Below are 15,220 nucleotides of genomic sequence, written 5' to 3' on the forward strand. Positions count from 1 at the left end.
AACTATCTATCTGCCCCAAGTAGTATTTAACGATGCCCTGCCCTTCACCAGGTGGTAAATTTGCTGTGACACTCTGAATTTTTACAGGGCGAAAGGTTATCAAGTAAGAGTCAGCGTGTAGACTTCATCAAAATAAATTTTGTTATTTAGGAGCTCTGCAGACAACTTTCAGGGTCTCTTCAACTGCTGCCTCAGAGCTGTAAAAGTCCCAGCTGCACATGTTTCAATGGCTGACTGAAGAATTACTTTTTACTTGTCCACTGTCAATTTAATCAGGAGTCACTTGAAAGGTTTAATTCTAGTTCTCCTGAAATCACCAACAGAACTGCTAGTACTGCAAAAATTAGCACTGTCATGGTCCAGCTGTGGAATAATGTCCAATAATAGATGGTTTACGAGCTACCTAAAAGGCCTGTAGAATTAACTGGAATATTGAAATAGTGTATAAAGCAGTTTCATCTCCTAGTAGAAATAAAGCCACGTCATAAAGCTCAGGGCCCTCAGCACACTTCCAAATACTGTCATGTTGGTCTTCTGCAAAATCATGGCATTATTTTCAGAACTTCAAATATATTCCTTTTACTTCTTCAGGAACTGGAGATTTCCCGGAACACAAATGGGCTCTTTAGAGACTCTTCACAAAAAGTGAGTGATCCATGAGAAAATAATGACAAAAATAGTACTGAATTATAGCATTATTTCTACTTTGAGAGAGGTCAATCAATAATTTTCTGGGTACACATTTAACTGAATTTTCCACTGTCTATGAAAGGGCTATGTTACATACCCTCACAGATATTTGACTCCCTTACAAAGCTGCAGTTTGGTTTTCAAAGGCCTTGATTATTTCTATGGATTAAACAGGCTGGGAAATCCTATAAAAATAAAATTAAACCCAGTATTGCAAATGGAAAAATGTTACTCTCAAGAGAAAGAGGTTTGTTTTTTTTTTTATTAAAATAGCACCGTAATAGAAAAGTATTTTTCAAGTGCTGTTTATGTTTGTAATTTAGCGGGTGGAGTCCTTGGGAGAAGGATTCCAAACTAAAAAAGTGGTGTTTTAGTGACTTTTCCAGGGATTACCTGTCTCTCATTGTCCGTTGTCCATATTACTGCCATTCCATATTCAAAAATACTCCACAAAGTTTTACAATGGAGATTTAAGTATATTTGCTGGAGAGCTGTGCCAAACATCTGTTTACAACTATCAAACCAAATACACTTCCACAACTAAGACTATAAATCAGATTTGCTACAATATTTCCCAGAGCTCATTTACCTAGGGCAGTTATTTCTTTTGCAGAAAGAAGTCCAAATTTTGATTTTTTTTAAGAAAGCAAGAAGAGGAAGCGGAAGTGAATTTCCGAAGATTTAACTGAGTTTTGTTCATAGTTTTACAATATATTTGAGATCTGCAGATTTTATCTAAGTATATATAACAATAATTAGCTGAAATTAAAACATTTTAGTATCTTAAAGAAGCATGTATATAGCCAAAGGATACTTTAGTTCAACATATTCAAATGTTATCGGGGTGTAATTTGCTATATACTTCTCAGTGACACTGAATATTAAACATTATCATTTTAATACACTAAAAATTAGAGAAGTTAAATATCTATTTATCCATCACTTACAGTTAGGGTATTCTCTCCAATTACAAATAACTTAGGGTTATGCGTATCAATTTCTGCCTCTGCTGAGAGTTGTAATGTCTGGAAAGTTGACTGAAAAAGAAGTTACAAAGAAAAAAAAACGTGAAAGTCCATTAAAGGGCGAATCAAACAGAATATAGATATCCTAAAAAAAGTCTCCTGTATTGAAATGAAGCCTTCAGAACCAGAAAAAAACACAGCATTGAGAAAATTAAAATGATCTTTCTTCTTAATGGTCTGGAGCTAATGTTTCTACGATAGCAATAATTTATCAGTAATCCAGATTTAATTTTGCTATTTTTATTTATTAGCAATGAAACTTAGGAACTGGATCTGCTTCTTCATCATATAGTTTACAGAATCACAGAATGGTTGAGGTTGGAAGGGACCTCTGGAGATCATCTAGTCCAACCTCCCTGCTCAAGCAGGGTCCTCTAGAGCACGTTGCCCAGGATCGTGTCCAGGTGGATTTTGAATATCTCCAGGGAAGGAGACTCCACTACCTCTCTGGGCAACCTCTGCCAGTGCTCTGGCACCCTCACAGGAAAGGAGTTTTTCCTCAGGTTCAGCCAGAACTGCCCGTGTTTCAGTGTGTGCCCGTTGCCTCTTGTCCTGTTGCTGGGCTCCACAGAGAAGAGTCTGGCCCCATCCTGCTGACACCCTCCCTTCAGATACTTGTACACTTGATCAGATTCCACCCCCCCCCCCCCCCCCCCGGTCTTCTCTTCTCCAGGCTGAACAGGTCCAGCTCTCGCAGCCTTTCCTCAAGCAAAACAGAAGAATCCGATTATATATACATCTTTATAGTTATTTCAAAGCTTTCAGTGCTGTTAACTGTGAAGAGCTGGGAGGAAAAAAAACCCAGTGAGAAAGAGAGAAACGAAAAGCAAAAGACAGATGAGGACATAGCTCCAGCCTTTGAAAGAAATGGAATCTGAATGTTCTTTCCCTTCTTTTCCCACTCACCTCTATCCAATGCTTCTCTGGTTTTCCTCATTTAGTTTTTCCTGTCACTGTCTATTCCTCTCCACTGTTCAAACTCTGACATCACTCCCTCAACTTAAAGCAGAAGAAAAAAAATCTAAGCCAGTTCCCATTTAGAAGGGGACCTTGTGCCAGACACCACTTCCTTCTGCAACTCTGTCCAAGGCAGAGGAGCACAGCTGTGCTCGTGCTGCCAGTTTAGCGCTGCTGTTCTCCATGTGACACTCCCACGCACGGCAGCCACACAGATACCCATTTCCTAGAATACCACAGGAAACCTCTTGAAGTTCATGGGGAAATGTGAGCAGCACTGCCAGCATTGCAAACCGTACCAGAGAAGCTGTCCCAGATGCAATGAACGCTCTGTCCTTTCGCCTCCTGAATCATCTCTCTGCAGTTGATTCTAACAAACCTACAAACACTGGCAGGGCCTGATACAGTTCACTTGACAGTGGGAACATGAGCTGCCTTGAATCCAATGTGCTGCCAATGTGCTGGAATGACCACCCATGCAGTGCACAGCTGTATGCCCACGCTGTGGCCCTCTGTCCAAATATTCTGTCCTGGGCTGCTAGATAGAGACTTGCCCGATCGCTATTCAAAGTACTTTGTTAATTCCCAAGCATATCTTTCTTTGCTTTGTTTTGCAAGTACCAGCAAGCCTGCTATCCTCCTCTTGGACAATAGCTGATTGCCATTAAATAAAAAAGCTAATTATATGCATTGCTGGGTGCCTGCAAGGTTTTTTGCACTGAATATTGACAATTAAATAGAAACTAACAAAATGGGAGGTAAGAAGAAAATTGTGACATGTAATCTTCCCTTCCCACCTCACAGTGGTAAACAAATTATTTCCAGTCAATTTTTTGCAAAAGTAGCAACCTTTTATTCAGATCTCTCCCTTCCGTGTACCTCACAGCACTATTCCAGTGTTCCTGATCCAACTGATTTGAAAAATACATACTTCAAAGACAGGCAGATGCCTTCCTTCAGACACTAGCATAAGTATATTACATTATCAAACTGACCTTTTCCTTTTTAAAAGCAGAATGCTGAAGCTGACAACAACCCTGCTGCTAAATGTCAATACCTAGTTGTAAGATTTGGCAGACAGACTACTGAGACTGCATCATGTTCCTGATGCTCTAGACAAACCCAGGACTCTTATGACAGTTTGGTTGGTTGCCTAGCTGAGAGGCAAACATGGTCTCATTTCAAAAGTCTGGTAATTCATGATGAATTATATCCTGGCAGACACAGGGTGATTTAAAATGGGATAGTCGAGATATTATTGAAGGATATTTTTAAGCATCCTACAGGATGCTCTTTAAGCAAGGACTGTTTCCTTGACACCAACTCTAATAAAAACAACAAAATCCATAAAAAAATTTCCACACCTTGTCTAACAAATACAACTGGCAGCACTAACAAGCTTTTGATATTTTATTATGATTTAAAATGATCGCTATGTAGGCTATGACGTTCAAAAGCTAAAAGAAACATTATTTTCCAGACTATGACTACACTGTACTGCTGTCTCACATTCAGTTTTATGGAAACTCTTGTTTCTGGCCCTTTGACTGAATTACAGTCACAGCAAGTTTTTTATTTTATTTTTTTTTTTCTTTTTCCCCCCAGCTATGAAGATCTGCATTATCCCAGCATTTTCTTAGGTTTTGTCCTGGACTACAGCTTATCAGCTCCGTTATGCAGGCTCACTACTTATTTTATGTAACTTTTCAATCTGGAAAAACAGACACAATAATGTGAATTAAAGGATGGTCTTCCTATATGGGAAAGGTCTCTTCACCTAAGTTTCAAAAATGTCAGAAACTTTGAAATATTTGGATATCGGTTCATTCATGAAAACGCAGTTGATACTCACAGCAGCAAAGGTTCCATTCCAGATTCTGGTGGACACATTCACAAAATACTCCCCCTTCAACATAAGCTCTTCCAGTTTGCATGTGATGGTACTGCACTTTGCGTTCTTACAATTCTTCCAGTGAAAACAGCAAAGAGAGGCAACAGTGTGCATTAAAGAACATACCTTAAAAAATGTTCTTTTAATGATAAGATTTTTTACACTAGCCTGTGTGTGCATACAAATTAAGAGCTTGCAAGCTTTGAACAAGCACCTTTCCTTCTCTCTATGTCTGCAAAAATACATCGGCTCTACTCCTGCATGGTTAGCGAGGAACACCATCACTGCCACACCGCTCCCCACAGGTACAGCAATGGGCTCGTAAGGATCAGATCTGTGCCCCTGTCCTACTGCACTACAGTGCTCATTTTTACTCACCAGTTCTTTGGAAGCTCTTAAGTTCTCTTTCTTGAAAGCTGCAGAATAAGGTCTTTTTCCTATTTGCAGTGGATTTATCTGAGCTTGACAAGTAACACCTCTGGCCTAGAAAAGATGGCAGAAATTAAATTAGATGACATCATACTCAGGAGTTTATAGTCATCTTATCAGAGTAATATATATTTTTGTGGACAGATGTTGGCAGTCACTGCTGACCGCTGACTTTTGGAGGCTAGATTGTGAATTATATAATACTGGATACTTTTGGAAAATAAGAGACTGAACGTGTTTTAGGTCAGAATTAAACTGCTCTTATGGTAATATTTTTCCCCTAGAGTGACCTGAAAGTTTTGTCCTAATCTAAAAATTTTATTTTTACTATACTCCTCTCAGCAACTTGGAAAAGGACCTAGTTGAAGAGTTCCAGGGTCGCATGAAAAGTCAGCTGCAAACCATAAACTTCTGCCAAGTACTAGAGTAGCGTACTGCTGTCTTGGTCATCCTCCCCCTTCCCTTTGTGAAGAGAAGAAAGGGCAGAGATCCTCTGAATCTCAACCATACTGTGAAGGAAATAACTGATGTATATGGTGCTGGTTAAACCCCCCAAAATACAGCAGTTTATATAATTAAGTTCTTCACCGGATCTGTGTCTACTGCAGTTATATACATCAGTGGGTTGTCTTTATTGGTCAGTTCTGGAAGATGGATTTTTACAGATGCCCTCTTTACTGGAAAACTTCCTGTTGTTACCTGCAAAGCAAATAATTCATAATTAATTCAGGTAGTTATACTCACATAAGTAAGAATTACTCTGTATAGCAAGAAAATCAGAAATTCAGGATGACAAAGAAAGAACTGGATTCCTTTTGCAGCAATCTTTTTTGTATCAGTACACTTACTGAAATAGTAATTGCATTATACCAACACTACAAGCAAAAAGTATACTATATAGTTTCAGGTCCTAGACTATTTCCGTACCAAGCTCTTACTAACTGCACGAAATACCTTTTGAAAACTAAATATTCTGCCACAGCCAAAATGCCTATTATTTAGTCCCTTAGCATAGCAGTTACATAAAATGTAAATGGGACATAATTTAAGTTTCTCCTACGTTGTACTGGGACGAACATTCTGCAACAAACGCTGTGATCAGTCTAGTTCTTGCATCTGGTTTAAGCATTAACCCTTAGCCAAACTTCAAATTTCAAAGTCCACGCCTGAGAAGATTTATTTTCATTTATCAAGTCAGCAGAAAACAAATATGCACTGTGAATAGTTGGCCTAAAGTTGCGCATTAGCCATCTTGTGAAGATGTACACAGTGCAGGACCAATCCTTCCCCCATTCCTCTCATGTGTAGGAAGTACAAATTTCATCCTTCGGCTCATAAAGATTGTGAGCACCTCTACCTCAGCTATTCTTCTGTTTGGCTGACTCATAAAGCAGCAAAATCAGACAGTGACATCAGGAATGGTTTTTTTCAGCTGCCTTTTGGGAACAGGTTACCAGGAGGAGGTAAGGCAGATTCTCGAACTAGAACCAAAAACTTTTACTAACCTTAACTGAAAAGTTGAACGTGGGGCCAATTTCTCCAAAATTACTCACAGTGGAAGGAATGTTATGATCAGAGTACACTTCATAGAAGTTGATGCTGGCAAGCCTAGTTAACAACCGTAAAACAATACATTTCAATTTGGCAACTGCTAAGACAACATATGTAACTGGATGCATTTTGGTTTGTTAGAAGGTAGTTAAAAACAGAGGTCAGAAGTACAATCAGAAGAAAAATCAGTCACTTGTAATGCTTTTTGAATTTTATAAAGTTGGTTAAGAAAATACCCTGTGTACTGAAGCCCAAACCCGAGTGAGCGCGTGGACAGCAGGGTTGTGCTGCACTGTGGGAGAAGGAAGACTCCGCACAGCCTTCTGCACCCCTCTGTGCCTCAGCGTGGTATTGCAAGCTCCTGTCTGACAGCAACTGCTGCTTTCGGCCTTGCAGTCCTCTCCCTCCTCAGTCAGAGTCCTCCTGGACAGACCCACTCGCTGCATCTATAACAACAAATATGAACAGGCCCCAAGGGAAAACCCTGCGCCTAATGCCAAATGCCACCGACTGGCTTGTTTCTGTGTTGCCTAGGTGCTGAAACACACACAGCACCCTGCTTGTGTGCGCGTTACATATCCCACGGCCCTCTGTCTCGTCTGGGCTGCCTTCTTTATTGTTTATGTTTCCTTTTGTTCAAAATTTCCAAAATGACGTGAGGGCTGCTGCAACCCACCACAGCATGCAATTAAGGGCGCGTAAGTAACGGAAGGATGTGGTAGGTGGGCCTGTGGATGCTAGAGGGGGCACAATCAGCCGGGACAGTTCTCAAACACAACAAAAGCATCCCTGTGTGATGCTCCTTGTGAGCAGCTCCCCTGGTGAGCCGTCTGCAGAACTGTTGCTGGTTTTTATCCTAGAGGAGGCTAATTTGAACAGTCAAAAACTAAGCCAGGGAGTCAGTTAACAAGAAGCATGGACAATCATGACTCTGTTACATCAGCTCTTCCTGCACCACAAGGCACAAATCCTTCTTATTTAGCACTGCAGCTCTACCCATTTACTCCAGGTAACATTGGTGTATACAGCTGCAAATCAACACACGAAGTCTGGCAGAGGTATTTCCTGATCAATTGTGTTCCTCTGTACTGCGTCTGGGATCCTTTCAATTCTACGTGTTTTCTCCCATGGGAAAAGAAAGAAAGGGCCTCCTGACAAGGACTCCCAGATAAGCTGTTTGAAGCATTTCCCACTTCCTCATTGCTCAAATCTTCAGTCCTCCCTGGATGCATGTATCAGCTTCCTTGTCTTTGCAGAAGTCACTGACAAGACGGACTCCTGCCTCTTCTTCTGGGACCTTACATTAGGAGATTCTTCCTATAAAGGTCTCTCTTTAGGAAGACAACCCAGTTTTCTCAACTCTTGTCTTTTAAAAGGTTGCCTCTTGGCTAAATTACCTGCCTCAAGAAAGAACCATGAGAAGCTGATTGAGCTCTTCATCTCCCGATAGATATTTCCTAAGTGGAGGACAAGGTCAAGGACAAAGGATCCAAGGCAACCATAAAATAATACCTTGGATTAATGTGTATTCCCTTAGTTCTTTTAAACTGACTCATTTCCAGGAATCCAGGTCCTTTTGTGGCTGAAGTGGTTCTTTCATGTCTTGACTTGCATAGGAAACTGCCTTTTCTCTTACTTCAGGAGATGCACCTGAATTCTAAATGTTGTTTTTGTTTTTATAGACTCCCTGCCTGGCCTTTTCTGAAGCAGCGAGTTTATACTGGTATTTTTCAGCTAATTACATTTGTAGATTCAAGAGTTCATCACCTAGTTTTCCTAGGAGGCTGCTGCGATAACCACCTAGTTGGATGCTTCTGCATCTCTGTGCCACTGCTAACTATAGTAAAAAACACTCTAGGTCTGCTGAAACCTCATGCAATTTCCTCAATGAATTGAAAGAACTTGTGTTGCTGAGACAAGTATACACTTGTCAGGAATTAAAACAATCTGAAAAATTGTATACAACTGTAGAATTGATGCACCTGGGTGATGTGAATCCAGGAACTCAGCATATTTTGGAACAGCTGCTGCAAAGCAAGTTATTAAATTCAACATTTATACTGTAGTCCACATTCCAATTCAGGTCACTGCATACAGCCTATAGTTTCATGTGGTTATGGTAGTTCTTGAATATTCATTTCCCAAATTCATTGTTGTGCATTTTTAAGCAGGTTCCCCTTTTTACACCCAACAGTTATGCCTCCCTTTCTGTTAGTCTTAAATAATTGCTGTTTATTTTCTACCAGTTTAGATTTATAAACTTTGGAATGCTTTGGCATTTCTTCATCAGCAGCTGGTGACCAAGTGCATGAAATATAACTACATATAGTTTATCCTAGAAATTCACTAATTTGGAAAGATAAACAAATCTTTTCTTTGATGAAAAGTAAAATAACATATGTTATCTGAGAATCAAACCAGTATATTTTTGTTTCAGTTCTAATTTAGGTTAAACTGTAACTGAAATTACTCTTGTTTGGAACAGTAACAGACTGATTACTCACTCCTCCCGTGCATCCAAAATGATGGGGGGTTTCAGGGGCTGAAGATAAGACATTTCTAGGGCATGAAATGAAGATCAGTCTTACAGGGATTTTTGTCTGTCTCTCTTTCCCCCCTGCCTTGCTCACTCGCCTTACAAAATGCCCTTCTCAGGTGTAAAGGATCCTTCATGCAACAGTCTAGTCTGACCATTCAAGGGGATGAGAAATGGATGATGCAGAAGGGAAAGCAGTAAGTGAACCAGAGGCTGCAGGGAGGGTGAGAAAGTGAGGCTTGCTGCTTCTGCTGCCATGAGAGGTAGAATAGAAATAGAAAGGGAGGGTACAGCAAAGGTGAATCTTTTCCATATGCCACCTCAGGTTTCAGTTCAAATAATTATTTCAAACTACTAACAAGCATTTATATTTCTGGTTCAGGTTCAGTAGAGATATCAATAAAAGTGTTTTCTTTTTCATCACGTTTCTGAGAGAAGTAATAGTTTGAACTATGTTTTTGTTTCTTTTTTTGTTCAGTTTAACTTCAGGTTTGATCTAACTTTAGGCGTAGAGGTCCACCCTGATATATAGTATATATTATCAAAACTGCAAGTACTCTTCGTTTTTTATTATACAGCCTCCATTCATGTGAGCATCTGATCCCCTGTAACAATTATACATATGGATCCGTAATTGCTTAGTACACATTCTGTAATTCTTTAAATGAAAGGTTATTGGAAGCATAAAGTTCTGCTACCACTGATGAAGTAGAAATTCATTACGATTTCCAAAACAAAGACAAACTTTCATTATCTTTTCAGTGGTCTTTCAGAGGCTGCTACTATGTTCAAATGCCTTTGAAAAATGACAGTGACTCCTTTTGTTATTCAGCATACCTTGTGAAGTGAATTTCTGCATCATACCGCAAAGGAATTGATAAGCTGACCTCGTTGTCCAAGTCTTGCTCTTCCTTACTTTCACTGGTCATCAAAACATATTTAAGTCATGTGTTATAATATTATTTGATACAAATTAGAACATTAATAGCTAATTTGCTTTCCTATAATAACATAGGTTACCTTAATGCACGAAAACTTAGAACTGCCGTATTCTGAAGATTTTTCAGGTTAAAATCGAAACTAATATCAAAAGAGACCTACAGAAGAGACAGGGAACAGACAGTAAATGAGCTGATATTAAAACATGCAAAGTACTTACAAATAGAGACATAATTATGTGTGCAAAGATCTGGAATTGCCCTGTGCAACTGAATTCGCCACCTATTTCTGTGTGCTATTTCAATAATCTCTAAAGCTAAAGAATTGTTTTGTTCTCATTTTCACCTACAAATTGACATTGTTACATAAACATTAGCTACCTGCATTTTTTAACAGTGTGTAACTGGCCGCAAGCTGCAACAAAAGGTGTTCAGAGTTGTTTGAATTACATGCTTTTAAACACCAGCATTGACGTGAACTTGTATTCACTCTTCCATTCATTCAGGTCCACTTTGACCAGTGACATTACAAATTTAGAACAAACTAACTTTTCAGACCTAATTAGGTGTTCTAGTTTTGCCTTCTTTTCCTCTGCAGAACAGCAGGTTTCTACCCTTTCTGGCAAGTTTCTTCTTGCTCCAATTGACTATGTTACAGGGGGGAAATCTGTTTCTGTTCTACCTGAGAGGAATAAAATATTAAGTTCCCTAAATCCACGGATATGCTGAGATTTATGCTTTATATGACAAAAAGGATATATGATCTATCCTAAGGCTGTGTGGGCCACCCCTCTCCTCTCAAGGCAACCGTGTTTCCTTGCAGAGATGACATTCACAGAGCAGGAAAGGGAGCTAACTCCTGGTTCAGTGAGCACGCAGTAGGAGCTTGACTGCAATTCTGTTCAGTTCCCTGGAGATCAGGGCACGCTGACCAGCTTCTGGTCAAGCCCCTGTAATCCCAGAGTTACAAAACTCAGTTGCATTTGGGAGTTCAGGTATTTTCCAGGGACAGGGAGAAGTGTGCTTCAAGAGCATTTTTTCCCTTAATCTGGTAGGGGTCACTAAATTTCAGCCCTAAGTTTGGTTCTTTTAATGTCTCTGAAATGCAAATGGAATTTAACTGCAGCTAAATCTAAGAAATCTTCACCAGCAGTAAATGCAGATAGTGGGGGTGGGGGGGGTAGTTTGGGGGTATAATACAAAGCTTATTTAAATATGCTAGCTGTACCTGTTGTCCTGTTCTGAAAACAGGATAGCTGATTTGGCAAATGACTGTAGTTTGAGCTGTGCCGGTCTGACAAGAGACTTCAGTCCCATCGCTCTGCAGAAGACAGACAGAAAAGTCATTTTAATGACTTTTGACAAAACAGACAGAAAATCTCCAGGTTTATGTCTTCAACAGGGCATTACATTAAGGAGCAGTCCAAATAGGTGTTACGACAGCAATATCCAGGAGATGTACCAGATGGGCGGGAAGAGAGACAGGGGTTGCAGTGAGACAGGTGAAAGGGAGGAAAAGGCCAAATCCTGTGCAATATCTTGTGGGCTGTAATGATCTAGTGAGATTGTTTGCTGGACTTTGAAGAAGGAATACAGACTGGAGAGTACTGATCATCTATCGCATTAACTGTTACAGTGTTTTCTTACAGCATTTTTACAGAACTTTTATAGTTGTATTTACACAACCTGACCGAGACTTAAGTACTACAACCATAGAAGTTAATGTGCAGTTAATGTACCTTTGTAGGGAAAATGTACAGTACACAGGAGCTTATATACTACTTTACAGAATATTTAGCATGTCATCATCTCACACCAAAGGAAAGACAAACTCACAGGGTATAACCAGTTATCATCACACTGAAAAGAATTCATTAAAATGTACTGCCTTTTGTTAAAACACATCCCTAGAAAACATTTACCATTCATGAATTATCCTGAGCCCTCAGCCCCCCCTCCTCACATTCCCAGCCTGTGCATTTTTCCTGCTTTGAAGCAGGCACGTTGTATGGCAAAAGCTTTGCTTGCATGCTTCTAAGCAACAGGGCTTTTAAAGCGGAGGAAAATTCTAGCTCCAGTGTGGTCTTTTGGCATGAATGGAATGAATAATTCTGCTGTGCAACAGGATGGGGAGGTAGAGGGGCACCCTCAGCTTTGTGTGGAGTACTTCTGCCAGTTCACTGTTAGGAAAATACCGCTCTTAGGTGGTGATGAACACTCTCATTCCTTCTCTCCCTTCAATATAGCGATCGCTCTGGATTTCACCCTCCATTATCATGCACCTCTCCAGTAGCAGCCTGACAACATAGGCCAAGGACTGAAGTCTGGATTTCATCCTACATGAATTGTCTGGGAGCAACAGTTCAGATTAAAGATTTACTGCACTCCCCAAAATAGTCTGCAAAATTCCTTTCTTGTCCTTTTCCAAGACAAAATTCATTAGAAGACTAGCTTCTGGTATAGCAATATAGCAATCCCTTCAATCTGATTAACTGTCTAGCTGGAATACATGGCTTTGGCAGTAACACTATTTCTAGGGCCAAAGTCTGTGCTTTAAAGCTGTACCTATGCTGGCATGCTTGATTTATCATATACGAAATCCCTGTGGCACAGCAACTGCATTCAGATGTTGGGAGTCAAGCAGAAGGTGTGGATGCCAAGTCCTAAAGTAAGGAAAAGATGACTGAAATACTGAGGTGAGGTCAAACTCGATGGATGGCCAACTTTTATGCTGAGTTGGCAGTGTCTCTCCTTGACCTAAATAAACTGATATACTGAAGGGAATAATTCTGGTATCTGAAGAAATAAATTTGGAGAGGTGTGTATACACATTCTCCTTGCCTGGGACAGGCACTACTAGAAAGAAAAAACTTTTATCTAAGAAACTGGAAAATCAGTGGCAGTAATACAAACAATTAGGATAGGTATTTTTACATACTGGTAAAGAAGATGAAGCAAAAAACAAGTTGTCCGAAAATGTAGCCTGGATTCTTGTGTTATATGCATTTTCCTTTGTATTTCTCAGTTTCACGTTGAATGTCAGCCTTCTATTTTTGCTGCTGACAACAAACTGCTGTTTGCTGTTGGAAAATAAAGTTCAGTGTTGTAAGCAGAGGTACTAGAACAGCTGTGGAATATGAAAATGCATCATATTTCACTGCCTGTAGCCAACAACAAATAATAAGCATGATCTGTTTTGCAAATTCCACACACCTAGTTCCTCTATTTTCTAAACCCTTTGACATAAGAAATTCTGTGATAGTAGTTCTTAAAATGGAACAGAATTAATGTTTTGTTAAAGTGAAGGATCTTGATTATGTACCATTAAAATCACTTTACTGAAGTTACAAAGGTTTCACCACAGCAGACCCATTGGCACAGCATGGGCCGCTGGGTAGGATGGCAGCTCCAGGAAAAGGCAGCCATATTGCTCTGCATACTGTAAATATCTACATGTGTACGCATGTGGAAGATGTGCTGCCCAAACAGCTGATCTCTACTCCTTAGTGGCACAGCCTGCTGCAGGCATCCTGGCTGCTCCCCAAGGAGGGACTGAAATGGCTGTTTCAGGGTCTGCTGCTTCTCCCAGTGCTCCCCCTTTTACAACAGCAGCCAGCCAGACATTATTGCTCTGAATGACTACTATGTTCTGATCCCTAAGGTACCAAAATCTGGGTTTGTCTACCCTGATGAAAATCATTTGCTTATGTATTTGTGCTCCTGGCATACCTCTTTTTCCTTGATTATGGACAGAAGTACCATTTCCGTTACCCCTCCCCACCTCCGCCAGCTAATTTGAAGTAGGTGTTGAACTGGAAAGACATTTTCATCCAGAAATTCATCCAGAGTCTACAGACAAACCCAACTTTTGAAAACTAACAAAATGACCAACCCCAAAAATTCCACTTATTCATCTCCTACCTATCATCTGCCTTCTGTTGAACCTTGAGGACAAGATCACAGATACAAAGTTCATCTTCACCACAGTCTTTAACAAAAGGAATCTATGAAAAACAAAAGCATTTCCTGAAAGATAGGGCTCAATCTTACGACTCTACTGTCTGTAGATAATTTTAAACTCCTTTGAGGGAAAGCATACTCTTGTTTTGCAAAGGAGAAAATCCTCACAAGGGCATTAAAAGCTTTGACACACGAAGAGGTTAACACTGAGTGGCATGTTACTACAAGTCAACTGATCTGCAGTATTACTCTAGATGGGGTGCTCTTAACCCACGACAAATATGATATAATCTAAGGGACTCTGCCTCTCTTTTATTGGCTCATTTATTGTACGGTAAACTAACCTTAATTCCTTTGTCTTTGCCATCAACTAGGAGTTCACATGAACAGTTACTTGGGCTCAATGAACATGCTTGTTATGCCATGCTGACTTGTGTATGTGTTTGTGTAAGTGCGTGCGAGCGAGCCTATGCAGTATCCACAGAGGCATAAATGGAACAGAGAAATACACCCAGGGGTGTGTTTTCAGCTCAGTAACCTAACTAAAACTTCTTTCAATTGCATGTGCTTCTTTGGTGCTTGTGCAGGCCACGTGTTATGTATCTGTGTATAGTCATGCGTTTTCCAATAGTAAGGCTATATACTTACAGTATAGGCCACAGGTGTGGGAGAAGTTATATCAAGGACAGGACTGGAGCCAGGATTTGCAAGGGCAATGTCAATGCGCAAACTGAGGGAATTCACTGCATCAGAAGGTTCCTGTAAAACATGTGTTCAGATGATACCTGGCAGCATAGCAAATAGCATAACATTGATAATTCTATTGCAAGTTGATAATTTAGAGTAAAATAACGTTTATGTACTGTAAACAAGAAATAATACTGCAGAGTTTCATTTCTTTAAAAAGAAAATCTTGTATTATTTTGGCAATGCTAAACAGTTTACTCCTAGGACTAAGAAACATGCAGGTTCTCTGAGGCTGCAGAAGCTGGTCCTCAGAAGCAACCATCGTGTCACTTCTGTTCTCACCTGGCTGCGTAAGTCAAATTCCTATTCCGCTCTGCGTTACTGTCACAGACAGTAGCTAGGCCTCTGAACAACAGTAAAACAGAATATATTTCATGTCTCCTCTTATTTCTTCACGCTGGCTGGATTCTCTTCTAGTCCTACAGTTCATGGCTCCATAAGAACATAAAACATGATCACAAGTTCAGGATACTTGCCCTGATAACATTGGGGCACG

At 40.1% G+C, this 15,220-nt stretch overlaps 2 protein-coding genes across 13 annotated transcripts in view; one reads left to right on the forward strand and one right to left on the reverse strand.

The window, feature by feature from the left end:
- Window positions 1-12,411, forward strand: part of LOC104146838 (molybdopterin synthase catalytic subunit) — a 28,478-nt gene extending 16,067 nt beyond the window's left edge. For 2 of the 11 annotated variants that reach the window (XM_068926631.1, XM_068926632.1), the window contains exons 5-6: window positions 592-645; window positions 2,389-2,615. In XM_068926631.1, the coding sequence (XP_068782732.1) occupies window positions 592-645; window positions 2,389-2,593 (259 nt within the window). In that variant the 3' untranslated portion in view covers window positions 2,594-2,615. Of the gene's footprint in view, window positions 1-591; window positions 646-1,303; window positions 1,889-2,388; window positions 2,616-4,277; window positions 4,438-12,263 lie in introns of those variants that run through there. The other 9 variants (XM_068926635.1, XM_068926640.1, XM_068926638.1 and 6 more) reach the window with 8 other exon arrangements.
- The window catches only part of LOC138064389 (integrin alpha-2-like), a 72,378-nt gene that overhangs the window by 5,921 nt on the left and 51,237 nt on the right, over window positions 1-15,220 (reverse strand). For both annotated transcript variants that reach the window (XM_068926630.1, XM_068926629.1), the window contains 11 exons: window positions 14,626-14,736; window positions 13,939-14,021; window positions 12,956-13,097; window positions 11,246-11,338; window positions 10,100-10,176; window positions 9,917-10,000; window positions 6,498-6,600; window positions 5,581-5,691; window positions 4,942-5,046; window positions 4,525-4,638; window positions 1,638-1,727 (listed from right to left, as the gene is read on the reverse strand). In XM_068926630.1, the coding sequence (XP_068782731.1) occupies window positions 1,638-1,727; window positions 4,525-4,638; window positions 4,942-5,046; window positions 5,581-5,691; window positions 6,498-6,600; window positions 9,917-10,000; window positions 10,100-10,176; window positions 11,246-11,338; window positions 12,956-13,097; window positions 13,939-14,021; window positions 14,626-14,736 (1,113 nt within the window). The remainder of the gene's footprint in view (window positions 1-1,637; window positions 1,728-4,524; window positions 4,639-4,941; window positions 5,047-5,580; window positions 5,692-6,497; window positions 6,601-9,916; window positions 10,001-10,099; window positions 10,177-11,245; window positions 11,339-12,955; window positions 13,098-13,938; window positions 14,022-14,625; window positions 14,737-15,220) is intronic.

This window comes from Struthio camelus, chromosome Z (assembly GCF_040807025.1).
Source record: "Struthio camelus isolate bStrCam1 chromosome Z, bStrCam1.hap1, whole genome shotgun sequence".
NCBI lineage: Eukaryota > Metazoa > Chordata > Aves > Struthioniformes > Struthionidae > Struthio > Struthio camelus.